The sequence below is a fragment of the Heterodontus francisci genome, chromosome 28, assembly GCF_036365525.1.
Source record: "Heterodontus francisci isolate sHetFra1 chromosome 28, sHetFra1.hap1, whole genome shotgun sequence".
Lineage (NCBI taxonomy): Eukaryota > Metazoa > Chordata > Chondrichthyes > Heterodontiformes > Heterodontidae > Heterodontus > Heterodontus francisci.
In genome coordinates this window covers 2,287,587-2,313,615 of record NC_090398.1, presented here as the reverse complement: position 1 = coordinate 2,313,615, position 26,029 = coordinate 2,287,587, and the positions used below count along the sequence as shown (strand labels likewise).

General features: G+C 53.6%; 1 protein-coding gene across 2 annotated transcripts; it reads left to right on the top strand.

Annotated features, from left to right (window-relative positions):
- Positions 1-187: 187 nt before the first annotated feature.
- Positions 188-26,029, top strand: LOC137385077 (uncharacterized). 2 transcript variants are annotated; one of them, XR_010977731.1, is made up of 8 exons: positions 188-251; positions 5,333-5,500; positions 12,007-12,227; positions 14,602-14,659; positions 20,543-20,757; positions 22,881-23,089; positions 23,898-24,875; positions 25,333-26,029. XR_010977731.1 is itself a non-coding variant. In XM_068059821.1 (7 exons), the coding sequence occupies exons 1-7, from the start codon at positions 242-244 to the stop codon at positions 24,100-24,102; spliced, it is 1,086 nt and encodes a 361-aa protein (XP_067915922.1). In that variant the 5' UTR covers positions 188-241; the 3' UTR covers positions 24,103-26,029. The 2 variants fall into 2 exon arrangements, 1 of the variants encoding a protein (XP_067915922.1); XM_068059821.1 differs by having other exon boundaries at positions 23,898-26,029.

Genomic DNA, 26,029 nt, shown 5'->3' with positions numbered 1-26,029 from the left:
CAGAGGTCGGGAGGATGGGCGAGGGCAATGGAGGGATTTAAAATCGAGGCATTGCCGGACTGGGATGAGAGTGAAACACAATATTGACAAATCTCGCAACACCTTGTCCCAGTTCTAGCCAGTGCGTTTCAGCACACTGGTTTCCACATTAACCTATCTCACCCTTTTTTCACTTTACCTCCAACAGTGGATAAAATCAAAGAATCACAAGAGGTCAGACAAAGGATAGTGGAATCAGCCAATGAGTTACGGTAAGCAGAAAACCATTTTACTGACACCTCACCTCCAGCAGTCAATCCTTTCATTCTCTCAAGTAAGCTGGGGACACAGTTTGAAGAGGGAGTCTCTCCGTCAGGGACCCTATTTAAAGAGGGAGTCTCTCCGTCAGGGACCTTGTTTAAAGAGGGAGTCTCTCCGTCAGGGACCCTATTTAAAGAGGGAGTCTCTCCGTCAGGGATCCTGTTTAAAGAGGGAGTCTCTCCGTCAGGGATCCTGTTTAAAGAGGGAGTCTCTCTCTGTCAGGGATCCTGTTTAAAGAGGGAGTCTCTACGTCAGGGACTCTGTTTAAAGAGGGAGTCTGTCTCCGTCGGGGACCCCTGTAAACGGTCCTTGTTGGAGCCTTTGGGGGCTATGAGTGTTGCGTTTCACACACACACTTCACGCCGACGGCCGTCGCTCCTTGCCCGCTCGAGCGTGAAAGCGTGCTAGCGCCCTTGGTAGGGTGTGTTCTGGCTCACTAACTCCAGAGCACTGCCAATCCGGGGCAGGACTGCCTGAGGACTAGAATCAGGATTGGAGTGCAGCCGCCTTTGCCAGCTTTGAACTCCGCTTACAACCTCCACCTTCAGACAATCTCTCCTTGCCACGTCTGTGTCCACCCATTGCCTCACTGTGGACTGCACCTTCCGGTCTTAACATCGGAAATAGGTGCAGGAGTCGGCCATTCGGCCCCTCAAGCCTGCTCCGCCATTCATCCAGATAATGGCTGATCTTCGACTCCAACGCCGTTTTTCCCATGCTATTTCCCCCTCTGCCTTCATATCTCGAATAGCTGGAAATCTTATCGATTTCTGTCTTGAACATGCTCAATGATTGAGCCTCCGCAGCTCTCCGGAGTAGAGAATTCCCAAGACCCGCCACCCTCTGAGTAAAGAAATTCCTCCTCATCTCAGTCCCAAATGACCTACTCTTTATCCTGAGACTGTGTCCCCTGGTTCTAGACTCCCCAGCCAGGGGAAACATCCTTCCTGCGTCAACCCTATCGAGCCATGTGGGAATTCTGTATGCTTCAGTGCGACCTCCTCTCGTTCTGCTAAACCCGAGAGAATACAGGCCCAGTCTCCTCAATCTCACCTCATAAAACAGTCCCACCATCCCAGGAATCAAGCCTGGTGGACCTTTGTTGCATTCCCTCGATGGAACGTATATCCTTCCTTGGGTAAGGAAACCAAAACTGGACACAGTACTCCAGGTGCGCTCTCACCAGGGATCTGCACAATTGTCTCTTCATGCCTGACGTGGAATCTCGTAGATCACTCCCTCCACCACCGACACAGTGTGTACCATCTACAAGATGCACTGCAGCAACGCACCAAGGCTCCTCAGACAGCACCTTCCAAACCCGCGACCTCTACCACCTCGAAGGACAAGGGCAGCAAATGCATGGGAACACCACCACCTGCAAGTTCCCCTCTAAGTCACACACCATCCCGACTTGGAACTACATCGCCGTTCCTTCACTGTCGCTGGGTCAAAATCCTGGAACTCCCTTCCTAACAGCACTGTTGGGTGTACCTACCCCACATGGACTGCAGCTGTTCAAGAAGGCAGCTCACCAACACCTTCTCAAGGGCAATTAGGGATGGGCAATAAACTCTGGCATGGCCAGCGATGCCCACATCCCATGAATGAATAATTTATTTTTAAAATTATATCATAAACTAGCACCTTTAACAGAAATATCCCATGATGCTCTGCAAGAGTGTCTGTCCACACTGTTTAAGCCCGAGTCACACAGGGAGATATTCGGGTCAGGTGACCAAAAGCTGGGTCAAAGAGGGAGGTTTGAAGGAGAGTCTTAAAGGAGGAGAGAGAGAGAGGCGGAGAGCTTTAGGGGGGGAATTCCAGAGCTTAGGGCCCAGGCAGCTGAAGGCACGGCCACCAATGGTGGAGAGATTAAAACCGGGGGAATGCTCAAGAGGTCGGAATTGGAGGAGCGCAGAGATCTCGGAGGGTTGTAGGGACTGGAGGAGGTTACAGTGATAGGGAGGGTTGTAGCGGCTGGAGGAGGTTACAGAGATAGGGAGGGTTGTAGGAGCTGGAGGAGGTTACAGAGATAGGGAGGGTTGCAGGGGCTGGAGGAGGTTACAGAGCTAGGGAGGGTTCTGGGGGCTGGAGGAGGTTACAGAGATAGGGAGGGTTGTAGGGGCTGGAGGAGGTTACAGAGATAGGGAGGATTGTCGGGGCTGGAGGAGGTTACAGAGATAGGGAGGGTTCTGGGGGCTGGAGGAGGTTACAGAGATAGGGAGGGTTGTAGGGGCTGGAGGAGGTTACAGAGATAGGGAGGGTTGTAGGGGCTGGAGGAGGTTACAGAGATAGGGAGGGTTGTAGGGGCTGGAGGAGGTTAGAGAGATAGGGAGGGTTGTAGGGGCTGGAGGAGGTTACAGAGATAGGGAGGGTTGTAGGGGCTGGAGGAGGTTACAGAGATAGGGAGGGTTGTAGGGGCTGGAGGAGGTTACAGAGATAGGGAGGGTTGTAGGGGCTGGAGGAGGTTAGAGAGATAGGGAGGGTTGTAGGGGCTGGAGGAGGTTACAGAGATAGGGAAGGTTGAAGGGGCTGGAGGAGGTTACAGAGATCGGGAGGGTTGTTTGGGCTGGAGGAGGTTACAGAGATAGGGAGGATTGTAGGGGCTGGAAGAGGTTACAGAGATGGGGAAGGTTGAAGAGGCTGGAGGACGTTACAGAGATAGGGAGGGTTGTAGGGGCTGGAGGAGGTTACAGAGATAGGGAGGGTTGTAGGGCCTGGAGGAGGTTGCAGAGATAGGGAAGGTTGAAGGGGCTGGAGGAGGTTACAGAGATAGGGAGGATTGTAGGGGCAGGAGGAGGTTACAGAGATAGGGAGGGTTGTAGGGCCTGGAGGAGGTTGCAGAGATAGGGAAGGTTGAAGGGGCTGGAGGAGGTTACAGAGATAGGGAGTGTTGGGGCTGGATGAAGGTACAGAGATAGGGAGGGTTGTCGGGGCTGGAGGAGGTTACAGAGATGGGGGCGGGGGGCGATGCAGGATTTGAAAACAAGCATGAGAATTTTATACTGTACCTTCTCACCACTCTCTGGCTTAAACATATTTCTCCTGAATTCCCGATCGGATTTATCAGTGACTGTTTTATATTGATGGGCCCTCGTTCTGGTCTCAACTGGAAACATCTTCTCTACATTTACCCGATCGAACACTTTCTTTATCTTAAAGACCTCGATCAGGTCACCCCTCAATCTTCCCTATTCTAGAGACAAGAGACCCAGACTGTTCATCCTTTCCCAACTATTAGAAAAACAGAATGATCGAGCACAGGACGAGGCCATTCAGTACATCATCCCTGTGCTGTCTCTTTGACCGAGCTGTCCCATTAATCCCACTCTCCCCCCTCCTGCTCTGTCCCCCATTGAGCTGTAAATTTTTCCCCTTCCAGTATTTCTCCGATTCCCCTTTTGAAAGTTCCTGTTGAATCTGCTTCCACCACCCTTTCAGGCAGCTCGTTCCAGATCACAACAACTCTCTGTGTAAAAAAACATTTCTCCTCATCTCCCCCTCTGGTCCCTCTGCCGATTGTCTGAAATCTGTGTCCCTCTGGTTACCGACCCTCCTGCCATGGAAACTGATTTTCCTTATTTTTCTTCTTCTTTGGCCTCCTTATCTCGATAGACAATGGATACGCGCCTGGAGGTGGTCAGTGGTTTGTGGAGCAGCGCCTGGAGTGGCTATAAAGGCCAATTCTAGAGTGACAGACTCTTCCACAGGCGCTGCAGATAAAATTGGTTGTCGGGGCTGTTACACAGTTGGCTCTCTCCTTGCACTTCTGTCTTTTTTCCTGCCAACTGCTAAGTCTCTTCGACTCGCCACACTTTAGCCCCGCCTTTATGGCTGCCCGCCAGCTCTGGCGATCGCTGGCAACTGACTCCCACGACTTGTGATCAATGTCACAGGACTTCATGTCGCGTTTGCAGACGTCTTTAAAGCAGAGACATTGACGGCCGATGGGTCTGATACCAGTGGCGAGCTCGCTGTACAATGTGTCTTTGGGGATCCTGCCATCTTCCATGCGGCTCACATGGCCAAGCCATCTCAAGCGCCGCTGGCTCAGTAGGGTGTATATGCTGGGGATGTTGGCCACCTCGAGGACTTCTGTGTTGGAGATACGGTCCTGCCACCTGATGCCAAGGATTCTCCGGAGGCAGCGAAGTTGGAATGAGTTGAGACGTCGCTCTTGGCTGACATACGCTGTCCAGGCCTCGCTGCCAAAGAGCAAGGTACTGAGGACACAGGCTTGATACACTCGGACTTTTGTGTTCCGTGTCAGTGCGCCATTTTCCCACACTCTCTTGGCCAGTCTGGACATAGCAGTGGAAGCCTTTCCCATGCGCTTGTTGATTTCTGCATCGAGAGACAGGTTACTGGTGATAGTTGAGCCTAGGTAGGTGATCTCTTGAACCACTTCCAGAGCGTGGTCGCCAATATTGATGGATGGAGCATTTCTGACCTCCTGTCCCATGATGTTCGTTTTCTTGAGGCTGATGGTTAGGCCAAATTCATTGCAGGCAGCCGCAAACCTGTCGATGAGTCTCTGCACACACTCTTCAGTGTGAGATGTTAAAGCAGCATCGTCAGCAAAGAGGAGTTCCCTGATGAAGACTTTCCGTACTTTGGTCTTTGCTCTTCGACGGGCAAGGTTGAACAACCTGCCCCCTGATCTTGTGTGGAGGAAAATTCCTTCTTCTGAAGACTTGAACGCATGTGAGAGCAGCAGGGAGAAGAAGATCCCAAACAGTGTTTACTCTATCAAAACCCTTCATGATTCTGAACGCCTCAATTAAATCTCCTCTTAACCTCCTCTGCTCTAAGGAGAACCATCCCAGCTTCTCCAGTCTCTCCACATTCACTGAACTCCCTCATCCCTGTGACCTTTCTGGACAATCTCCTCTCGCACTCCTTTGGAGGCCTAGACGTCCTTCCGAAGGTGTGGGCGCAGTACTCTAGTTGGGGCCCGACCAGCGTCTTTGAAGGTTTAGTGATAATGAATTATTATAAAATACGATTTCAGTCTTGTGCCTTTAAACAGATGGAGCGATGTTCCTGTCTCTGACCAGTGTCTTCATCATTCCCAGAAAAACCAGCTCGGAAGCTCCATTGGACCCTGGGTACTTAGAAGAGCCAGACGGAAAACTTCCAAATGGCCTCACCATGAAGAAGCAGCTGCAGCTGAGTTCCAAAAACGCACTGAAGCAAGGTACTAGATTTTCCTATTACACTGGGAACTCTACGCTGTATCTGAACCGTTTTTTTTAGTGTTTGATGGGGACAGTTTAGAGGGGGCTATACTCTGTATCGAACCCTGTTTTTTAAAAATCTTTTATGTCGAGGGGGCCTTTATTCCTCAGGCCCCCTTTTATATACATTTTTTTTGTAAATAACTTTATTAAAATCAAATAAACAAAAAACTCAAATTAAAATGCCATTCTCGGCGTCGAAGATGCACTCCAGTCCCTGCGGTGCCCACCGGTCGCGGAAGGCCTCAAGCGTACCGGCGGACACCGCATGCTCCTTCTCCAGGGACAGCCGGGCACGAACGTAACAGCAGAAGATGAGCATGCAATCAGGGAGGGCGGACCGCCCCCGACGGCCCGCAACCTGGACCTGTGAATTGCCACCTTGACCAGGCCCAGGAGCAGACCGGCAACTCCCTCAGAGAGGCGCGGCTAACGGACTCCGCCGGGAGCTGCGTGTCGTCTTGAAGGCAGTGACACTGGCGGAAAAAATACGTCGCCAGCGCACACCATCTGGGAGGACGCTCAACATACAGGTATCTCTGCAGGGTCCGAAGGCGGAGAGTCGCAGCCTGGGTGCGGACGCACACCAGCGACTGACCGCCCTCCTCAATCGGGAGACTCAGGACCGCGGCAGAGACCCAGTGTTTCCTCTTGCCCCAGAAGAAATCAACGAGTTTCTTCTGGATCTTGGTGGCAAATACAGGGGGCGGGGCCAAAGTGACCAACCGGTACCACAACATGGAGGCCACCAGTTGGTTTATGACTAACGCTCGGCCCCTGTAGGAAAGCACTCGGAGCAGTCCTGTCCAACGCCCCAGCTGAGCGGTGACTTTCGCCTCCAACTCCTGCCAGTTTGCCGGCCAGGCTTCCTCAGCGGGACTAAGGTGGACTCCCAGATAGAGGAGGTGCGTGTTGCTCCACGCAAAATGTGTCATCTCCTCCGGCAGGGAGTCCACCCGCCACTGACCAACCAGGAGTCCGGAACATTTCTCCCAATTGATCCTCGCGGAGTACGCGGCAGAAAAGGTCTGCTGGCAGTCGCGCATCCTCCGCAAGTCAACGGGATCTGTAATTGCGAGGAGCACATCGTCGGCGTAAGCCGAGAGGACGACCCGCATGGCCGGCTCGCGCAGAGCCAATCCCGTCAACCTCCTGCGAAGCAGGCACAGTAACAGTTCCATGCAGATGGTATACAATTGGCCGGACATGGGGCACCCCTGACGCACTCCTTTCCCAAAGCGAAGGGGTGCCGTCAAGGACCCGTTAACTTTGACTAGAAACGCAACGGCGTATAAAAATCAGACCCGGGCCACAAAATGCGGCCCGGTTCTGAACGTGTGCAGAGTCCCAAAAAGGTAATCGTGATCCACCCTGTCGAACGCCTTCTCCTGATCGAGGGAGAGAAAGGCGACCGACTGACCAGTCCTCTGGGAAAGATGGATCAGGTCCCAGACCAGGTGGATGTTGTCCTGGATGGACCGGCCCGGGACCATGTAGGACTGGTCGGGGTGGATCATGTGGGCCAGCACGGAGCCCAGGCGGGTAGACATAGCCCGGGCAAAGATCTTATAATCTGTGCTGAGGAGGGAGACCGGACACCAGTTTTTAAGCAGGCAGAGATCGCCCCTCTTCGGCAGCAGGACTATGACCGCCCTACGCCACGAGAGGGGCATCTCCCCGGTCACCAGGCTTTCCCCCAGGACCCGCGCGTTATCGCCACCCAAGACGTCCCAGAACGCCCTGAGGAACTCCATGGTCAACCTGTCCAGCCCCGGGGATTTGCCCCTCGAGAGCTGGTGGAGGGCGCCAGTCAGCTCTACCAACGTGAGCGGAGCCTCCAATCCTTCGGCGCCCTCCGGGCTGACCTGCGGCAGGTCCTCCCACAAAACTCTTCGCGCATCCTCGCTGGACGGATCCGGAGAGAACAATGCACTGTAATAAGTACGGACCAGGAGGCCCATTCCCTCCAGATCCGTGATGGAGGATCCGTCGTCGGCCAGCAGCTCGGCGAGCTGCTTACGGACCCCCCGCCATTTTTCCAGCGAGTAGAAGAAGGGAGAGGCGCGGTCCAAATCTTCCAGGATCTGGATCCGCGACCTCACGTATGCGCCTCAGGACCCGATGAGCTGCAGCTCCCTCAGCGCGCCCTTCTTCTCTTTATACACCTGCCACAGGGCCGGGTCCGCGACGTCCACCATGTTGTGAGAGCTGATGAGTCCCCTCAACTTCTCCACCGACGCTTGGCCGCGCTGGGGACCGGAGCGATCCCCCACCTCGAGGGTACAGTTAAAATCCCCCCCGAGGATGATGCACTCGCCGCTATCGATGGAGCTCAAGAGAGCGGACACTTCTTCAAAGAAGCGCGCTTGCAACGCTCCGGGCCTGGGCGCGTACACGTTCACAAAGTGGAGTGGCACGCTACCCAGGCGAACGGCGAGGTGGAGCAAGCGACCCGGCACTAGCTCCTTGACCCCCAAGATCTCCGGCTGAAAAGTCAGGGCCAACAAGATAGCCACCCCACTAGAAATAGGGGTGAGGTGACTCATGTAGACCCCACCCTGCCACTCCAGGAGCCAGGTGGCTTCGTCTCCCGGAACGGTGTGGGTTTCCTGCAGAAAGCTCACCGCGTATCTCCCTTCCCTAAGGACTGAGAGATTGTGAAATCTGCGGTGAGCCCCTCTGCTGCCGTTGATGTTGAGGCTGGCTATGGTTATCTTCATGTCAAAGGTACTTAAAACCCGTCACCAACAGCTCACTGTGAGGAGGGAGTGGAAGTGCACCTGGCCCTCCACTCCCCCAGCAACCCATTGAGGAACGCATTAAATCGGCGCCTCTCAATCAGTTTCACGCCCGCGCCCTTGCCCGCTTTCTTGAGGGCGGCACGGACGGACCGGATGATCAGCGCCAGATTCGACCAACGGCCGAGGGCCAGCTGAACTTTATCGCGGCAACCCCTGCAAACTGCGAGGAAATCCCAGAGTTCCGCCATGGGGATGAGAGGAGATTCGGTGGGAGGCACGAGGGACTCCACCACCTCACTGGCGATGGAATCAAGATCATCCTCCGTGCCCCGCACCGAATCCCCATCCTCCTCCAGGTCGTCTCCGCCAGCGGCCGACACATCCACCACACACTGTGGAGCGGACGTCCCGTCCCGCCTCCGTCACAATCCCACCCCCGGGATCGATGGCGCAGGAGTCCTCTCTGGGTTCTAGAATGGAACTGGAGCCTGTGGACGCCAGTGGTTCAGGACCCCCCTCCACCTCCGTCCCCAGGCCAATGAGCGGTCCAGGGGAGCTGGAAGTGTCCGACTCTGGAAATCCAGCCAGAGCCGGGACCGGAGGCGGAGAGAGGAGGCCATCTCCCGTTCCATCAGCGCCCACAGGACCAGCAGACAGGGAATTACACAGATTGGCCTCTGGGTCGGGTACATCCTGGGCAGGAGCGTCAGGCTGTTCTGCGGGCGACCCCTCACAGGTCTCGCCCTCACCCAGGACACCCGACCCATCGGCCAAAGGAATGATTTCTCCCGTGGGCTCCACAGACTCCCCGACCAAGGGCGGGTTCCCCCACCTCAGGGGTTGACTAGATTACGGGGGCAGCTCCCCCACCACCGTTCCGAGGGGTGAAGGGTTCCAGCTCAGGGCTCGAGGCCTTGATCGTGCTGGTGGCAGGGGGAGCCCGAGGACCCACGCCAGGAGATGGACCCCGTGGTGCAGGGCCTCCTTCTTCAGAGGAGGGACGTCTCCTCTTATTTCAGGAGGGGCGCGGAGGCTCAGAGACCTCCATGCCATCAGGGGCCTCCGCCTCCGCACCCACCTTTTGCCTGGTCACCCTGGGCCTGAGCCCAGCCCTGGGGCAGGTGGATTCTCCGGGAGCAGGCCTTGGGCTGAGCTCAGGCTGGGGTTGTGCCACGGTGTCCAGGGGACGCGCCTCTCTACGTTTATTTTTCCTCCGCGCCTTCCTTCCACTTGGATGAGCACCCCCCTCCCCACCGGAGGCTGTGAAAACCACAGCTTCCAGTACCGACTGAACGGTGTCTGGTGGAGGTGTAGGAGGAGTGGGAGGAGCTTCAGCGGCGCTACGCTGGGGTGGAGTTGGCAGCCGGGAGGTTGGGGCAGTTCTTGTGAACATGCCCCACCCCCTTGCAGACATGGCACCGCGCCCCGTCCAAGGTCCAGAAGATGCGGTAGGCCGTCCCCTGGAACTCTATATTGAAGTGGCCATCCGTGACCACCTCCCGCGCCAGCCGCATAAATAGCTGGCGGCGGAAGGAGTACACGTGCCGGAGGCTGTTCTCCCGAAGACCGAGCGGGACTGGGGTGATCCCCGTCTTTACCTCCCCCCAGATGGTGCAGGTGGGGAAGGAGGAGCTCACCAGGAATGAAGGGCGGGACATTCGACAGAATGACCCTTTGCGCGGTGGCCTCCAGGGGGGTCCACTGGCAGAAAGGTCCCGCCCACGGTGAGCCCCTTGCCCAGAGCCAGGGACACCACCCGCTCGGTCCTCAGGAAAAACACCGCCTTCCCGTACATTTTTGAGGCAGCAACAATGGCCGAAGGGCCGACAACCTCGGCCATTGCCTTTACGCGTACCTCTATTGACATGTTTGGGTGGACATAGCTCTTGACCCCACGCTTCGATGTTATTAATGCAAATGGTGACGGGGCAACAGGTGCAGCAGCCGCAGCAGCATATGTGCGGGAAGGCCCCGCCACCGGTGAAGAGGGGCTTGCCATGGGGTCGCAGAGCCACGCCCAACCCCAAGAAACAAAGCACACAACAGTTTTCTCTTAAACACAAGCAATATGATGGGGGGGTGATGGGAATAGAGGAGGATAGAGCTGAAAAGGACAAGGAGAGGAGAGGTGGCTGAGTGATGGCAGGGAGAGAAGGGCTATGACGATGTTAAAGTTCAGTTGGTGGCTGGAACACCTTGCTGCAGAGTCCACAGTCCAGTCTTCCAGTTAGAGAAGTGTTCTTCGCCCGGGTCAGCTAGAGCCTCCCGGTTCTCTCCTTTTCCTTCTGTTCGATAAAGATTGTCCAGCCGGGCAGCTCCAGCCCTGGAGCTTCTGGGAACTCCTCCCTCCCCCGACAGTCCAAAAAAAAAAGTTCTCTGGTGCTCCAACACCCACCTTTCCAAAATGACTTGCAGTTCTAATTTGTCCTTGAATAAAGTACAATAGTTCCAAAGTTAAAGTTGCAATTGCTGATCTCTCCTCTCTGCTCTCTCCTCTCTCCACTCTGCTCTCTCCACTCTGCTCTCTCCACTCTGCTCTCTCCACTCTGCTCTCTCCACTCTGCTCTCTCCACTCTGCTCTCTCCACTCTGCTCTCTCCACTCTGCTCTCTCCACTCTGCTCTCTCCACTCTGCTCTCTCCACTCTGCTCTCTCCACTCTGCTCTCTCCACTCTGCTCTCTCCACTCTGCTCTCTCCACTCTGCTCTCTCCACTCTGCTCTCTCCACTCTGCTCTCTCCACTCTGCTCTCTCCACTCTGCTCTCTCCACTCTGCTCTCTCCACTCTGCTCTCTCCACTCTGCTCTCTCCACTCTGCTCTCTCCACTCTGCTCTCTCCACTCTGCTCTCTCCACTCTGCTCTCTCCACTCTGCTCTCTCCTCTCTGCTCTCTCCTCTCTGCTCTCTGCTCTCTCCTCTCTCCTCTCTCCTCTCTCCTCTCTCCTCTCTCCTCTCTCCTCTCTCCTCTCTCCTCTCTCCTCTCTCCTCTCTCCTCTCTCCTCTCTGCTCTCTGCTCTCTGCTCTCTGCTCTCTCCTCTCTCCTCTCTGCTCTCTGCTCTCTGCTCTCTGCTCTCTCCACTCTGCTCTCTCCACTCTGCTCTCTCCACTCTGCTCTCTCCTCTCTGCTCTCTCCACTCTCCACTCTGCTCTCTCCTCTCCAGTTCCAGCTCCCACAGCCTGCTCAGGTGCAGCTGGTTTGCCTAATTCCACACAGTAAGTGCTGCAAATTGCCCAGCCAATCCCGTACTGTACCTGTCCTGGGAGCACTCGATGCTGACACTGGGTATAAAGTGGGGGACACACTGTCAGGGTAATGTAGAGGGAGCTCTACACTGTATCTAACCCGTACTGTACCTGTCCTGGGAGCACTCGATGCTGACACTGGGTATAAAGTGGGGGACACACTGTCAGGGTAATGTAGAGGGAGCTCTACACTGTATCTAACCCGTACTGTACCTGTCCTGGGAGCACTCGATGCTGACACTGGGTATAAAGTGGGGGGGGACACACTGTCAGGGTAATGTAGAGGGAGCTCAACACTGTATCTAACCCGTACTGTACCTGTCCTGGGAGCACTCGATGCTGACACTGGGTATAAAGTGGGGGGGGACACACTGTCAGGGTAATGTAGAGGGAGCTCTACACTGTATCTAACCCGTACTGTACCTGTCCTGGGAGCACTCGATGCTGACACTGAGTATAAAGTCTCTTATTCTCTGCATTATAGGCGAGTCCACTGTGGTTTCAAAGGAGAAGCCGGATAAAAGATGGGTCTCGTCCTTCTGCACTCAGTACCACACGCTGACCTCGCGCAACTTCAAGCAGCAACGAAGAGTTATCCTTTCCTGGCTGAACCTCATCCAGACGCTGAGCATGGCCATTGTTCCTGGTGTCATCTGGTGGCAGATCCCAAAGGTGGAGGAACAAATCCAGGCCATATCAGGACTGGTATGTCCTTCCCATAAATCCTTCTCGTTTCCATGGAAATTGTCTGAGCTGCCAAGGGTCAGGAGTGAGGGAGCGTCGCACTGTCGGAGGGTCAGTACTGAGGCAGTGCTGCACTGTCGGAGGGTCAGTACTGAGGGAGTGCTGCACTGTCGGAGGCTCCCGTCTCCCCATACAGTCAGTCACCCTGACTCTCTGACCGTGACTCTCCCGTCTCTCCACACAGTCAGTCACCCTGACTCTCTGACCGTGACTCTCCCGTCTCTCCACACAGACAGTAACCCTGACCCTCTGACCGAGAGGCTCCCGTCTCTCCACACAGTCAGTCACCCTGACTCTCTGACCGTGACTCTCCCGTCTCTCCACACAGACAGTAACCCTGACCCTCTAACCGAGAGGCACCCGTCTCCCCCACACGGACAGTAACCCTGACCCTCTAACCGAGAGGCTCCCGTCTTTCCACGCAGACAGTGACCCTGACCCTCTAACCGAGAGGCACCCGTCTCCCCCACACGGACAGTAACCCTGACCCTCTAACCGAGAGGCACCCGTCTCCCCCACACGGACAGTAACCCTGACCCTCTAACCGAGAGGCTCCCGTCTTTCCACACAGACAGTAACCCTGACCCTCTAACCGAGAGGCTCCCGTCTCCCCACACGGACAGTGACCCTGAACCTCTAACCGAGAGGCTCTCGTCTCCCCACACGGACAGTGACCCTGACCCTGACCCTCTAACCGAGAGGCTCTCGTCTCCCCACACGGACAGTGACCCTGACCCTCTGACCGAGAGGCTCTCGTCTCCCCACACGGACAGTGGCCCTGACCCTCTGACCGAGAGGCTCTCGTCTCCCCACACGGACAGTGACCCCGACCCTCTGACCGAGAGGCTCCCGTCTCCCCACACAGACAGTGACCCTGAACCTCTGACCGAGAGGGTCCCGTCTCCCCCACACAGACAGTGTCCCTGACCCTCTGACCGAGAGGCTCCCGTCTCCCCACACAGACAGTGACCCTGAACCTCTGACCGAGAGGGTCCCGTCTCCCCCACACAGACAGTGTCCCTGACCCTCTGACCGAGAGGCTCCCGTCTCCCCACACAGACAGTGACCCTGAACCTCTGACCGAGAGGGTCCCGTCTCCCCCACACAGACAGTGACCCTGACCCTCTGACCGAGAGGCTCCCGTCTCCCCACACAGACAGTGACCCTGACCCTCTAACCGAGAGGCACCCGTCTCCCCCACACGGACAGTAACCCTGACCCTCTAACCGAGAGGCACCCGTCTCCCCCACACGGACAGTAACCCTGACCCTCTAACCGAGAGGCTCCCGTCTTTCCACACAGACAGTAACCCTGACCCTCTAACCGAGAGGCTCCCGTCTCCCCACACGGACAGTGACCCTGAACCTCTAACCGAGAGGCTCCCGTCTCCCCACACGGACAGTGACCCTGAACCTCTAACCGAGAGGCTCTCGTCTCCCCACACGGACAGTGACCCTGACCCTGACCCTCTAACCGAGAGGCTCTCGTCTCCCCACACGGACAGTGACCCTGACCCTCTGACCGAGAGGCTCCCGTCTCCCCACACAGACAGTGACCCTGAACCTCTGACCGAGAGGGTCCCGTCTCCCCCACACAGACAGTGACCCTGACCCTCTGACCGAGAGGCTCTCGTCTCCCCACACGGACAGTGACCCTGACCCTCTGACCGAGAGGCTCTCGTCTCCCCACACGGACAGTGACCCTGAACCTCTAACCGAGAGGGTCCCGTCTCCCCACACGGTCTGTGACCCTGACCCTCTGACCGAGAGGCTCTCGTCTCCCCACACGGACAGTGACCCTGACCCTCTGACCGAGAGGCTCTCGTCTCCCCACACGGACAGTGACCCTGACCCTCTGACCGAGAGGCTCCCGTCTCCCCACACGGACAGTGACCCTGACCCTCTGACCGAGAGGCTCCCGTCTCCCCACACGGACAGTGACCCTGAACCTCTGACGGAGAGGCTCCCGACTCCCCACACAGACAGTGACCCTGACCCTCTAACCGAGAGGCTCCCGTCTTTCCACACAGACAGTGACCCTGACCCTCTGACCGAGAGGCTCCCGTCTTTCCACACAGACAGTGACCCCGACCCTCTGACCGAGAGGCTCCCGTCTCCCCACACAGACAGTGACCCCGACCCTCTGACCGAGAGGGTCCCGACTCCCCCCACACGGTCTGTGACCCTGACCCTCTAACCATGGCGCTTCTGTTGGCCGTTCAGACATGCTGAGGCTGCAGCACCGTGGATAGTCCAGTCAGCAGACCGAGGCGGGACTGTAGCCTCGGGGCTGACCTGCCTATTTTTCTAACCTGTCTCCTTCATTGTGGTTTCAGATCTACTTCATCCTGCTGTACTGGGCATTCACCCCAATCTTCCACAGCTTAACTACCTGTGAGTATCTGAAATACTATACACCTACTGCAATAGTGGGGCTCAACACTGGGCCTACCTGCTGTTTGATATATATCTCAGTGATTTGGACTCTAATGTGGGGGGGGTATGATTGAGAAATTTACAGACAATCTAAAAGTTGGCCGTGTGGTTGATAATGAAGAAAGCTGTTGACTGCAGGGAGATATCAATGGACTGGGCAAGTGGACGGAACAGTGGCAGATGGAGTTCAGTCTGGAGAAGTGTGAGGTGAAGTATTTTGGGGAAGGCTAACACAGCAAGGGAATGCACAATAAATGATAGGATACTGAGAAATGTCGAGGAACAGAGGGACCTTGGAGTGCATGTCCACAGATCACTGAAGGTGGCTGGGCAGGTAGGTAAGGTGGTGGAGAAGGCAAACGGGACACTTGCCCTTATTAGCCGAGACGAAGACTATAAGTTCAGGGGGGTTGTAACTGTATAAAATACTAGTTGGGCCACAGCTGGAGGAGTACTGAGTGCAGTTCTGGTCACCGCACTACAGGAAAGATGTGATCGCACCAGAGAGGGGACAGAGGAGATTCACCAGGATGTTTCCTGGAGTGGGGAATTTTAGTTGTGAGGGACAATAAGAGTCATGGAGAGAGTCATAGAGTTATACAGCACAGAAACAGGCCCTTCGGCCCATCGTGTCCATGCCAGCCATCAAGCACCTAGCTATTCTAATCCCATTTTCCAGCACTTGGCCCGTAGCCTTGCATGCTATGGCCTTTCAAGTGCTCATCTAAATACTTCTTAAATGTTGTGATAGAGTCATGCAGTTAAAAGGCTACGGTTGTTTTCCTTGGAGAGAGGAGGCTGAGGCGAAGAACTGTATAAGATTATGCGGGGTCCAGATCGTCTTCTTAGGCAGTCCCTCGGGAACGAGGATGACTTTCTTCAACTCCAGGGTTGTGGGTGACTGAACAGTCCAATTCTGGATCCGCCCGCTCTGTCACAGCTGGTGTTTTGGTGAGGCGAGTGAATGGGATGCTCGGGTTTCCGAACCCCCTCCTTCCGCTGTTGGCACTTGGTCGCTGCCTGGGCATGTGGACGCTGTTCGAACCGGCTGGCACCTTCGCGGGATGCTGCTTCTCCATTTTGGGCGGTCTCTGGGCAAGAGATGTCACGTTTCTTTTCAGGGAGGCTTTAAGGACATCCTTGTAGCCTCTGGCCGCGACGGAGCTCGGAGTAGAAAGCTAGCAAGGCTGTGTCACCGCACCAGATCTCTTTTCCGTCTTCCTCACCGCAACACTCCACCTCATCTCCACGAAGCTCCTTGCCGGCATAGATCTACTGTACAGGACGAGCGGGAAAACTATTTAGCCGGCGTCGCCTCCCCCAGTCCAGAACCAAGGCCGCTCCGACTTCTGTCATCGAGCTCCAGTACGCTGACGAAGCTTGCGTATGCGCTCACTCAGAGGCCGAGCTTCAAACCCTCGTCGATGCATTCACGGAAGAGTATGAAAGAATGGGCCTTGCGCTAAACATCCTCTACCAGCCTGCTCCCACAGCGCAACACAGCCCCCTGGGGTAGAGAATTCCAAAGATTCACAACCCTTTGAGTGAAGTAATTTCTTCTCATCTCAGTCCTGAATGATTAGCTCCTTATCCTGAGACTGTGTCCCCATGTTCTAGATTCCCCGACCAGTGGGAACAATCTCTCAGCTTCTACCCTATCAAGCCCTTTCAGAATCTTGTCTGTCTCAATGAGATCACCTCTCATTCTTCTAAACTCCAGAGAATACAGGCCCAATTTACTCAGCCTCTCATCATAGGACAACCCCCTCATCCCAGGGACTAATTTAGTAAATCTTCACTGCACTGCCTCCAGTGCAAGTGTATCCCTTCTTAAATGTGGAGACCAAAACTGCAAACAGTATTCCAGGTGCGGTCTAACCAAAACCCTGTACAGTTTTAGTAAGACATCTTTATTCCTGTACTCCAATCCCCTTGCAATAAAGGCCAACATGTCATTTTCCTTCCTCATTGCTTGCTGCACCTGCATGTTAACTTTCTGTGTTCCTTGTCCAAGCGCACACAAGTCTCTCTGAACATCAACACTTACAAGTTGCACACCTTCAAAAACATATTTTGCTTTTCCATTCTTACCATCAAAGTGAATAACTTCACACTTCCCTACATTATATTCCATCTGCCATCTTGTTGCCCACTCACTTAGCCTGTCATAGAGTTATGCAGCACAGAAACAGGCCCTTCAGCCCATCATGTCTGTACCGGCCATCAAGCACCTAACTATCCTTATCCCAGTTTCCAGCACTTGGCCCGTAGCCTTGTATGCTATGGCATTTCTAGTGCTCATCTAAATACTTCTTAAATGTTGTGAGGGTTCCTGCCTCTACCACCTCTTCAGGCAGTGTGTTCCAGATTCCAACCACCCTCTGGGTGAACTTTTTTTTCCCTCAAATCCCCTCTAAACCTCCTGCCCCTTACCTTAAATCTATGCCTCCTGGTTATTGACACCTCCGCTGAGGGAAAAAGTTTCTTCCTATCTAATCTATCAATGTGCCTCATAATTTTGTACACCTCAATTATGTCCCCCCCCTCAGCCTTCTCTGCTCTAAGGAAAACAACCCCAGCCTATCCAGTCTCTCTTCATAGCTGAAATGCTCCAGCCCGGGCAACATCCTGGTGAATCTCCTCTGTACCCTCTCCTGTGCAATCACATCCTTCCTATATGTGGTGACCAGAACTGTACACAGTACCCCAGCTGTGGCCTAACCAGTGTTTTATACATCTCCATCATAACCTCCCTGTTCTTATATTCTATGCCTCGGCTAATAAAGGCAAGTATCCCATATGCCTTCCTAACCACCTTATCCACCTGTGCTGCTGCCTTCAGTGATCTATGGACAAGTACACCAAGGTCCCTCTGACACTCTTTACTTCCTAGGGTCCTACCATCCATTGTACATTCCCTTGTCTTGTTAGTCCTCCCAAAATGCATCACCTCACACTTCTCAGAATTAAATTCCATTTGCCACTGCTCCGCCCATCTTACCAGCCCATCTATATAGTCCTGTAATCTAAAGCTTTCCTCCTCACTATTTACGACACCACCAATTTTCGTGTCATCTGCGAACTTACTTATCATACCTCTTATATTCACGTCTAAATCATTAATGTACAGTACAAAGGTTGGTGGAGTTGCGGATAGTGATGAGGATTGTCAGAGGATACAGCAGGATATAGATCGGTTGGAGACTTGGGCGGAGAAATGGCAGATGGAGTTTAATCCGGACAAATGTGAGGTAATGCATTTTGGAAGATCTAATGCAGGTGGGAAGTATACAGTAAATGGCAGAACCCTTAGGAGTATTGACAGGCAGAGAGATCTGGGCGTACAGGTCCGCAGGTCACTGAAAGTGGATAAGGTAGTCAAGAAGGCATACGGCATGCTTGCCTTCATCGGTCGGGGCATAGAGTATAAAAATTGGCAAGTCATGTTGCAGCTGTACAGAACTTTAGTTAGGCCACACTTAGAATATTGCGTGCAATTCTGGTCGCCACACTACCAGAAGGACGTGGAGGCTTTGGAGAGGGTACAGAGGAGGTTTACCAGGATGTTGCCTGGTCTGGAGGGCATTAGCTGTGAGGAGAGGTTGGATAAACTCGGATTGTTTTCACTGGAACGATGGAGGTGGGGAGGCGACATGATAGAGGTTTACAAAGTTATGGGCGACATGTACAGAGTGGATAGTCAGAAGCTTTTTCCCAGGGTGGAAGAGTCAGTTACTAGGGGACATAGGTTTAAGGTGAGAGGGGCAAAGTTTAGAGGGGATGTGCGAAGCAAGTTCTTTACACAGAGGGTGGTGAGTGCCTGGAACTTGCTGCCAGGGGAGGTGGTGGAAGCAGGAACCATAGAGACGTTTAAAAGACATCTTGACAAATACATGAATAGGATGGGAATAGAGGGATACGGGCCCCGGAAGTGCAGAAGGTTTTAGTTTAGGCAGGCATCAAGATTGGCGCAGGCTTGGGGGGCCGAATGGCCTGTTCCTGTGCTGTACTGTTCTTTGTTCTTTGTACAAACAGCAAGGGTCCCAGCACCGATCCCTGCGGTACACCTGTTTATATCTCTTTGCAGCCTCTCTGTGTCCTCCCCGCAGCTTACCTTTCCACCGAGCTTTATATCATCAGCAAACTTAGATACATTCCTCTCTGTCTCTTCATCCAAGTCATTAATATAGAGTGTAAATAGCTGAGGCCCCAGCACAGATCCTTACAACACCTCATTATTCACTGCCTGCCAACTTGAAAATGCCCCATTTATGCCCACTGTCTGCTTCCTGTCTGTTAACCAATCCTCTATCCATGCTAATATATTGCCCCCAACACTGAGTCCTTATCTTGTGTGACCTTTTGTGTGCCACCTTATCGAATGCGTTTTGGAAATCCAGGTACACGACATCTACTGGTTCCCCTTTATCTACCCTCCTAGTTACGTCTTCAAAAAAACTCTCAAACTTTCCCTTTAGTAAAACCATGCTGACTTGTTCTAATCATACTGTGCTTTTCTAAATGCATTGTTAAGGCTTCCTTAATAATAGTTTCCAGCATTTTCCCAATGACTGATGTTAGGCTAACTGGCCTGTAGTTCCCTGTTTTCTCTCTACCTTCTTTCTAGAAAAGCGGTGTAACGTTTGCCAACTTCCAATCTGACGGGACCGTTCCTGAATCTAAGGAATTTTGGAAAATCAGTAACTCGCGCATCCACTATCTCTGCAGCTATCCCTTTCAGAACCCGAGGATGTCGGCCATCGGGTCCCAGGGATTTATCAGATTTTGAGTCCCTTAAGTTTCTCCAATACCTTTTCTCTGTTGATATTAATTTCCTTAATTTTCTCACTCTTTTTAGCCTCCAGGTTACTGTCTATTTCTGGTATGGAATTTGTGTCTTCTACTGTGAAGACAGACACAAAATATTTGTTCGATGCCTCTACCATTTCCTCATTCCCCATGATAATTTCTCCTGTCTCTGCTTCTAAGGGACCAACCTTTACTTGAGCTGCTCTCTTTCTTTTGATGCACCGATAAAAGCTCTTGGAATCTGATTTTATATTTCTGGCTAATTTACTCCGATTCTATTTTTTTCCCCTTCTCGTCAACTTTTTGGGGGCCTTTTGCTGGTTTCTAAAACGCTCCCAATCCTCAGACTTGCTACTGGTTTTTTTTTTTTTTGCAAAATTGTAAGCCTCTTCTTTTGGTCTAACACTCACCTTAACTTCTCGAGTCAGCCACGGATGGGTCTTTCTGGAAGAGTTTTTGCTTGTCAACGGAATGTATTTTTGTTGCACATTTTGGATTGTCTGTTTAAATCTTTTCCACTGTTAATTGAGGTATTCGAGGAAAGTTTTCTGCAATGGGTGGTGAAGACAGAAACTCTTGTTGCATTTAAAAAAAAAAACACTTGGATACGCACTTGAAACGTCTTAACCGACAGTGTAACGTGTGGAGAAAGAGCCGGAAAGTGGGATTAGGCTGGGTGGCTACTTATTGGCTGGGGTGGATACGATGGGCCAAATGGCCCTCCTTCAGTGCTGTAAATTTCTATGATGCTGATTTCCACAAGGTTTCTACGAGGTCATCGATGGGGGCATGTGTTGTGTGCGCATATTAGATGGTGGCGTGTGTGTATTAGATAGCGGAGGGGTGGGGGGGGGGGCGGCGGTGTTGTGCGTGAGCAAGCTCGTTGGTGCATGTGTGCATGGGTGGGTGCGATGACCTGGGATTCACAGTCACAGGCTCCCCCTCTCGGTCGCTCGCTCTAAGTGGGGTGATACTATGGGGTCAGGGGCCCCAGTTTCTACAAGGATTCATGCAGCCTTTTCTGCCTTGCAGTCCCGTTGGAGCGCCCGATCATCAACAAGGAGAGACTATCCGGGTGCTACTGCCTGTCTGCCTACTATCTGGCCAAGATGACAAGCGAGTTGCCCTTGACAATTATCCAGCCGATCGTCAGCATGACTATTGCCTTCTGGATGGGTGGTCTCAATGGTGTTGGCGCCTACTTTGTAGATCTGGGTATGATAATGCTCAGCTCAGTGACCGCACAAGTAAGTGAAAGGGCAGTTACAGTACGGGTTAGATACAGTGTAGAGCTCCCTCTACATTACCCTGACAGTGTGTCCCCCCCACTTTATACCCAGTGTCAGCATCGAGTGCTCCCAGGACAGGTACAGTACGGGTTAGATACAGTGTAGAGCTCCCTCTACATTACCCTGACAGTGTGTCCCCCCCACTTTATACCCAGTGTCAGTATCGAGTGCTCCCAGGACAGGTACAGTACGGGTTAGATACAGTGTAGAGCTCCCTCTACATTACCCTGACAGTGTGTCCCCCCCCCCCCCCACTTTATACCCAGTGTCAGTATCGAGTGCTCCCAGGACAGGTACAGTACGGGTTAGATACAGTGTAGAGCTCCCTCTACATTACCCTGACAGTGTGTCCTCCCCACTTTATACCCAGTGTCAGTATCGAGTGCTCCCAGGACAGGTACAGTACGGGTTAGATGCAGTGTAGAGCTCTCTCTACATTACCCTGACAGTGTGTCCCCCCTCCCCACTTTATACCCAGTGTCAGTATCGAGTGCTCCCAGGACAGGTACAGTACGGGGTTAGATACAGTGTAGAGCTCCCTCTACATTACCCTGACAGTGTGTCCCCCCCCCACTTTATACCCAGTGTCAGCATCGAGTGCTCCCAGGACAGGTACAGCACGGGGTTAGATACAGTGTAGAGCTCCCTCTACATTACCCTGACAGTGTGTCCCCCCCCCACTTTATACCCAGTGTCAGCATCGAGTGCTCCCAGGACAGGTACAGCACGGGGTTAGATACAGTGTAGAGCTCCCTCTACACTGTCCTTATCAAACACTCTGTGTCCACCACATAATGACATTCAACTTTCCTCAGGATATCCCAAAGTGCTTTACAGCCAGTGAAATAATCACAATTGTAATGCAAGAAGCATGGCAGCCATTTTGCATACAGCAAGGTCCCATGACTGCAATGACCAGAGCATTTGTATCCCAAGTGATGTTGGTTGAGGGATAATATTTGGTTCCAGGACTCCCCCGCCATCCTCCATTCTTAATATTGTAACTGTGGAATCTTTCACATTCGTCTTCGAGGGTCGATGGGGCATCGGCTTATTGTCTCATGCGAATGACAGCACCAACAGTGCAGCACTCCCTCAGTACTCACCCTCCGACAGTGCAGCACTCCCTCAGTACTCACCCTCAGACAGTGCAGCACTCCCTCAGTACTGACCCTCCGACCGTGCAGCACTCTCTCAGTACTGACCCTCCGACAGTGCAGCACTCCCTCAGTACTGACCCTCCGACCGTGCAGCACTCCCTCAGTACTGACCCTCCAACAGTGCAGCACTCCCTCGGTACTGACCCTCCGACAGTGCAGCACTCCCTCAGTACTGACCCTCCGACAGTGCAGCACTCCCTCGGTACTGACCCTCCGACAGTGCAGCGCGCCCTCGGTACTGACCCTCCGACAGTGCAGCGCTCCGTCAGTACAGACCCTCTGACAGTGCAGCACTCCCTCAGTACAGACCCTCTGACAGTGCAGCACTCCCTCAGTACTGACCCTCCGACAGTGCGGCGTTCCTGCAGTACTGACCCTCCGACAGTGCAGCACTCCCTCGGTACTGACCCTCCGACAGTGCAGCACTCCCTCGGTACTGACCCTCCGACAGTGCAGCACTCCCTCGGTACTGACCCTCCGACAGTGCAGCGCGCCCTCGGTACTGACCCTCCGACAGTGCAGCGCTCCGTCAGTACTGACCTCACAGTGCAGCACTCCCTCAGTACAGACCCTCTGACAGTGCAGCACTCCCTCAGTCCTGACCCTCCGACAATGCGGCGTTCCTGCAGTACTGACCCTCTAACAGTGTAACCCTCCCTCAGTACTGACCCTGCGACTGTGCAGCACTCTCTCATCCCTGGGCAACCAGGGATGTGTTAGCCTGGGGTTATGGGGGCTGTGGTGGAGGATAACCTCAAAGCCGTGACCCTCTAACTGTGTGGGGTGAGTGAATACCACTGACTCTAGGATAGTTGTTAAGGAGTGCAGTGAGAACGTGTTTACATGTACATGAACTGTGTTAATTCTGTACCTCCTCTTCTCTCCACCACCCACCCCCCCCCCCCCCCCTCCCCCTTTCAGTCCATCGGACTCTTTGCCAGTGCCCTCTTCCTCAGCTTTGACCAGTCCATCATTTTTGCCTCCATCTTCATGCTGACCACCCTCCTCCTGGGTGGCTTCTACATCCAGCGGCTGCCACTTTGGCTCATCTGGGCTCGATACCTGGCTTTTGTGCTCTACCCGTTCCATGTTATGCTGAGCGTCGAATTCTCCAATGATCACACCATCCTGTGAGTAACAGTCTTCGTCTGGGTCCCTGTTGGATAGTTAGGGATCGTCCCAAAAGTGTCATGTGCCTCAATCTGTTTCCCCACCCCTCCCTTTTTTGCCTGATGTTTTTCGGGCCCGTCTCTCCCCTCTCACTCAATCACTTCCCTCCCCGTGTGTAGCTGATAGTTGGGGGACCATCCCTGCCTCTAACTCTCCTCAAGCGTTTCCATCTCTCCGTGTTTCTGATAGTTAGAAATCGTCTCTGAACTCTCAAACCCTCTTTAAACACCAACCCTAAACATACAACTGTCTCCTCAATCTGCTTCCTTACCCAAGTACCTGCTGATTAGGGACCATTTCCTTACTCAGAACTTGAGAACAGCTCATTGACCCCATGCATGTGTGTGATGGGAGTTTGGGGACCTTCCCTCTTAAAATATCTTGCTCTCTGCTCAATCCAATCCCCTTACCCCAGTATCTGTTAGATCGTTAGGGACTTTCCCTAAACTCCCTCACCCGTATACCTGGATAGTTAGGCACCGTCCCTAAACACTCACTTGCTCCTTAATCAGTTCCCTCACCCCACCCTGTGTACCTGTCGGATAGTGAGGAACCATCTCTAAACTCTCACTCAATCATTACCTGATGGATAGTTAAGGACCGTTCTAAACAAACCCTCCTCAAATCAGCTCCCTCACCCCCGTGTATTTGTTCGGGACAGTGTCTAAACTCTTTTATGCTATCTATCTCCTTAATTAGGTACCTCACGCGGGTACCTGCTGGATCGTTCGGGGCCATCTCTCAATGACTTAATTGCTTTAATTGCAGATGTAAAGCGGAGAACTCTGCCTATCAGCACTGCAATATGGCCAGAAACACAACCAATGCCTCTATCTACATTCCCAGGGATGAGATCTTGGCCTATTTTGATGTCACCCTCCCGATCTGGGCCAATATCGTAATTCTCCTCCTATTTATGGTGACCTTCCGTCTTGCCTGCTATCTTCTGCTCAGATTCTACCGGAAGCCATGAATTGAACCATCTGCAATTTATGTTTGGATCCTTGAGGAGTTGGATGCGTGGGGACAGTAGGTCAGCTCTGACTTTTCACCCTCTGGGGCCTGGGGGCCAACACTCAAGCCCCAGAGGGAAAGCACCGAACCCGTGCTCCTGCCTGTCATCAGGTAACTTACAGGAACAGAAAGAAGCCCATTCGGCCCCTTCTCCGGCCTGTTTCACGGGAACAGGAGGAGGACCATTCAGCCCCTTCTCCGGCCTGTTACATGCGAACAGGAGGAGGCCCATTCAGCCCCTTCTCCAGCCTGTTACACTGGAACAGGAGGAGGCCCATTCAGCCCCTTCTCCGGCCTGTTACATGCGAACAGGAGGAGGCCCATTCAGCCCCTTCTCCAGCCTGTTACACTGGAACAGGAGGAGGCCCATTCAGCCCCTTCTCCGGCCTGTTACATGCGAACAGGAGGAGGCCCATTCAGCCCCTTCTCCAGCCTGTTACACGGGGACAGGAGGAGGCCCATTCAGCCCCTTCTCCAGCCTGTTACACGGGAACAGGAGGAGGCCCATTCAGCCCCTTCTCCGGCCTGTTACATGCGAACAGGAGGAGGCCCATTCAGCCCCTTCTCCGGCCTGTTACATGGGAACAGGAGGAGGCCCATTCAGCCGCTTCTCCAGCCTGTTACATGGGAACAGGAGGAGGACCATTCAGCCCCTTCTCCGGCCTGTTACATGCGAACAGGAGGAGGCCCATTCAGCCCCTTCTCCAGCCTGTTACACGGGAACAGGAGGAGGCCCATTCAGCCCCTTCTCCGGCCTGTTACATGCGAACAGGAGGAGGCCCATTCAGCCCCTTCTCCAGCCTGTTACATGGGAACAGGAGGAGGCCCATTCAGCCCCTTCTCCAGCCTGTTACACGGGGAACAGGAGGAGGCCCATTCAGCCCCTTCTCCAGCCTGTTACACGGGGAACAGGAGGAGGCCCATTCAGCCCCTTCTCCAGCCTATTACACTGGAACAGGAGGAGGCCCATTCAGCCCCTTCTCCAGCCTGTTACACGGGGAACAGGAGGAGGCCCATTCAGCCCCTTCTCCAGCCTGTTACACTGGAACAGGAGGAGGCCCATTCAGCCCCTTCTCCAGCCTATTACACGGGAACAGGAGGAGGCCCATTCAGCCCCTTCTCCAGCCTATTACACTGGAACAGGAGGAGGCCCATTCAGCCCCTTCTCCGGCCTGTTACACAGGAGGAGGCCCATTCAGCCCCTTCTCCAGCCTGTTACAACATTCAATCAGATCGTGGCCTTCAAGGGAAGTGAATTTGACGTCTTCACGCACCTGCTCTGGCCTACAGGTGACTCCTGTCCCATGCTGCCTCTCACCGCTATTCTTTCCACCCGTTCACTGCACCTCCCCCACCAAACCACAATGACTCAAAGGCACTAGCCTGTTGGGAGCAGGTGGCGCGTGAGGCTTTGTACCCTCCGCCTCAGGGACTCACTCAGTTTGGCTTATGAAAGGATGGTTTGGGTTGTTGGGGGAGGCCAGGGATGAACAAGTGGTCCAGCTGGGGGGGGGCTGGAATCAGGGAGCCTGCAATTGATCTGAACTTGAACCAAACATCTGGATTGAAAGGGAGAGTTGGAATGTGACCAAGTTGACAAACCAATCTAAGATATTCCATGCTCCCCCATCAAAGTGTCTTTGGATGGAGTCTTCATTCTCTCCACCCCATTCCCTTCCATGGAGGAGTTTAACCGCTGCTGTTTGCGGCCTTTACCTTTGACTGCACTTTATTTGTGAATGTTGCTCACACAAAACGTCCTCGAATGTACAAGCTCTATAGTTCAATCTAGACTGTGAGATGGCTATAAAATACCCAGGCAATGAATGAAGAGCTATTTTGTCAGTCCGTGCCAGATGTGTGCAATAAAATGAAAATTTCTAACA

Excerpts from the sequence above, each read along its gene's own strand:
- LOC137385077 (XM_068059821.1), top strand. Across the intron at positions 20,758-22,880 it reads TCAGCTCAGTGACCGCACAA|TCCATCGGACTCTTTGCCAG; the intron begins GTAAGTGAAAGG and ends TCCCCCTTTCAG. Across the intron at positions 23,090-23,897 it reads TCCAATGATCACACCATCCT|ATGTAAAGCGGAGAACTCTG; the intron begins GTGAGTAACAGT and ends CTTTAATTGCAG.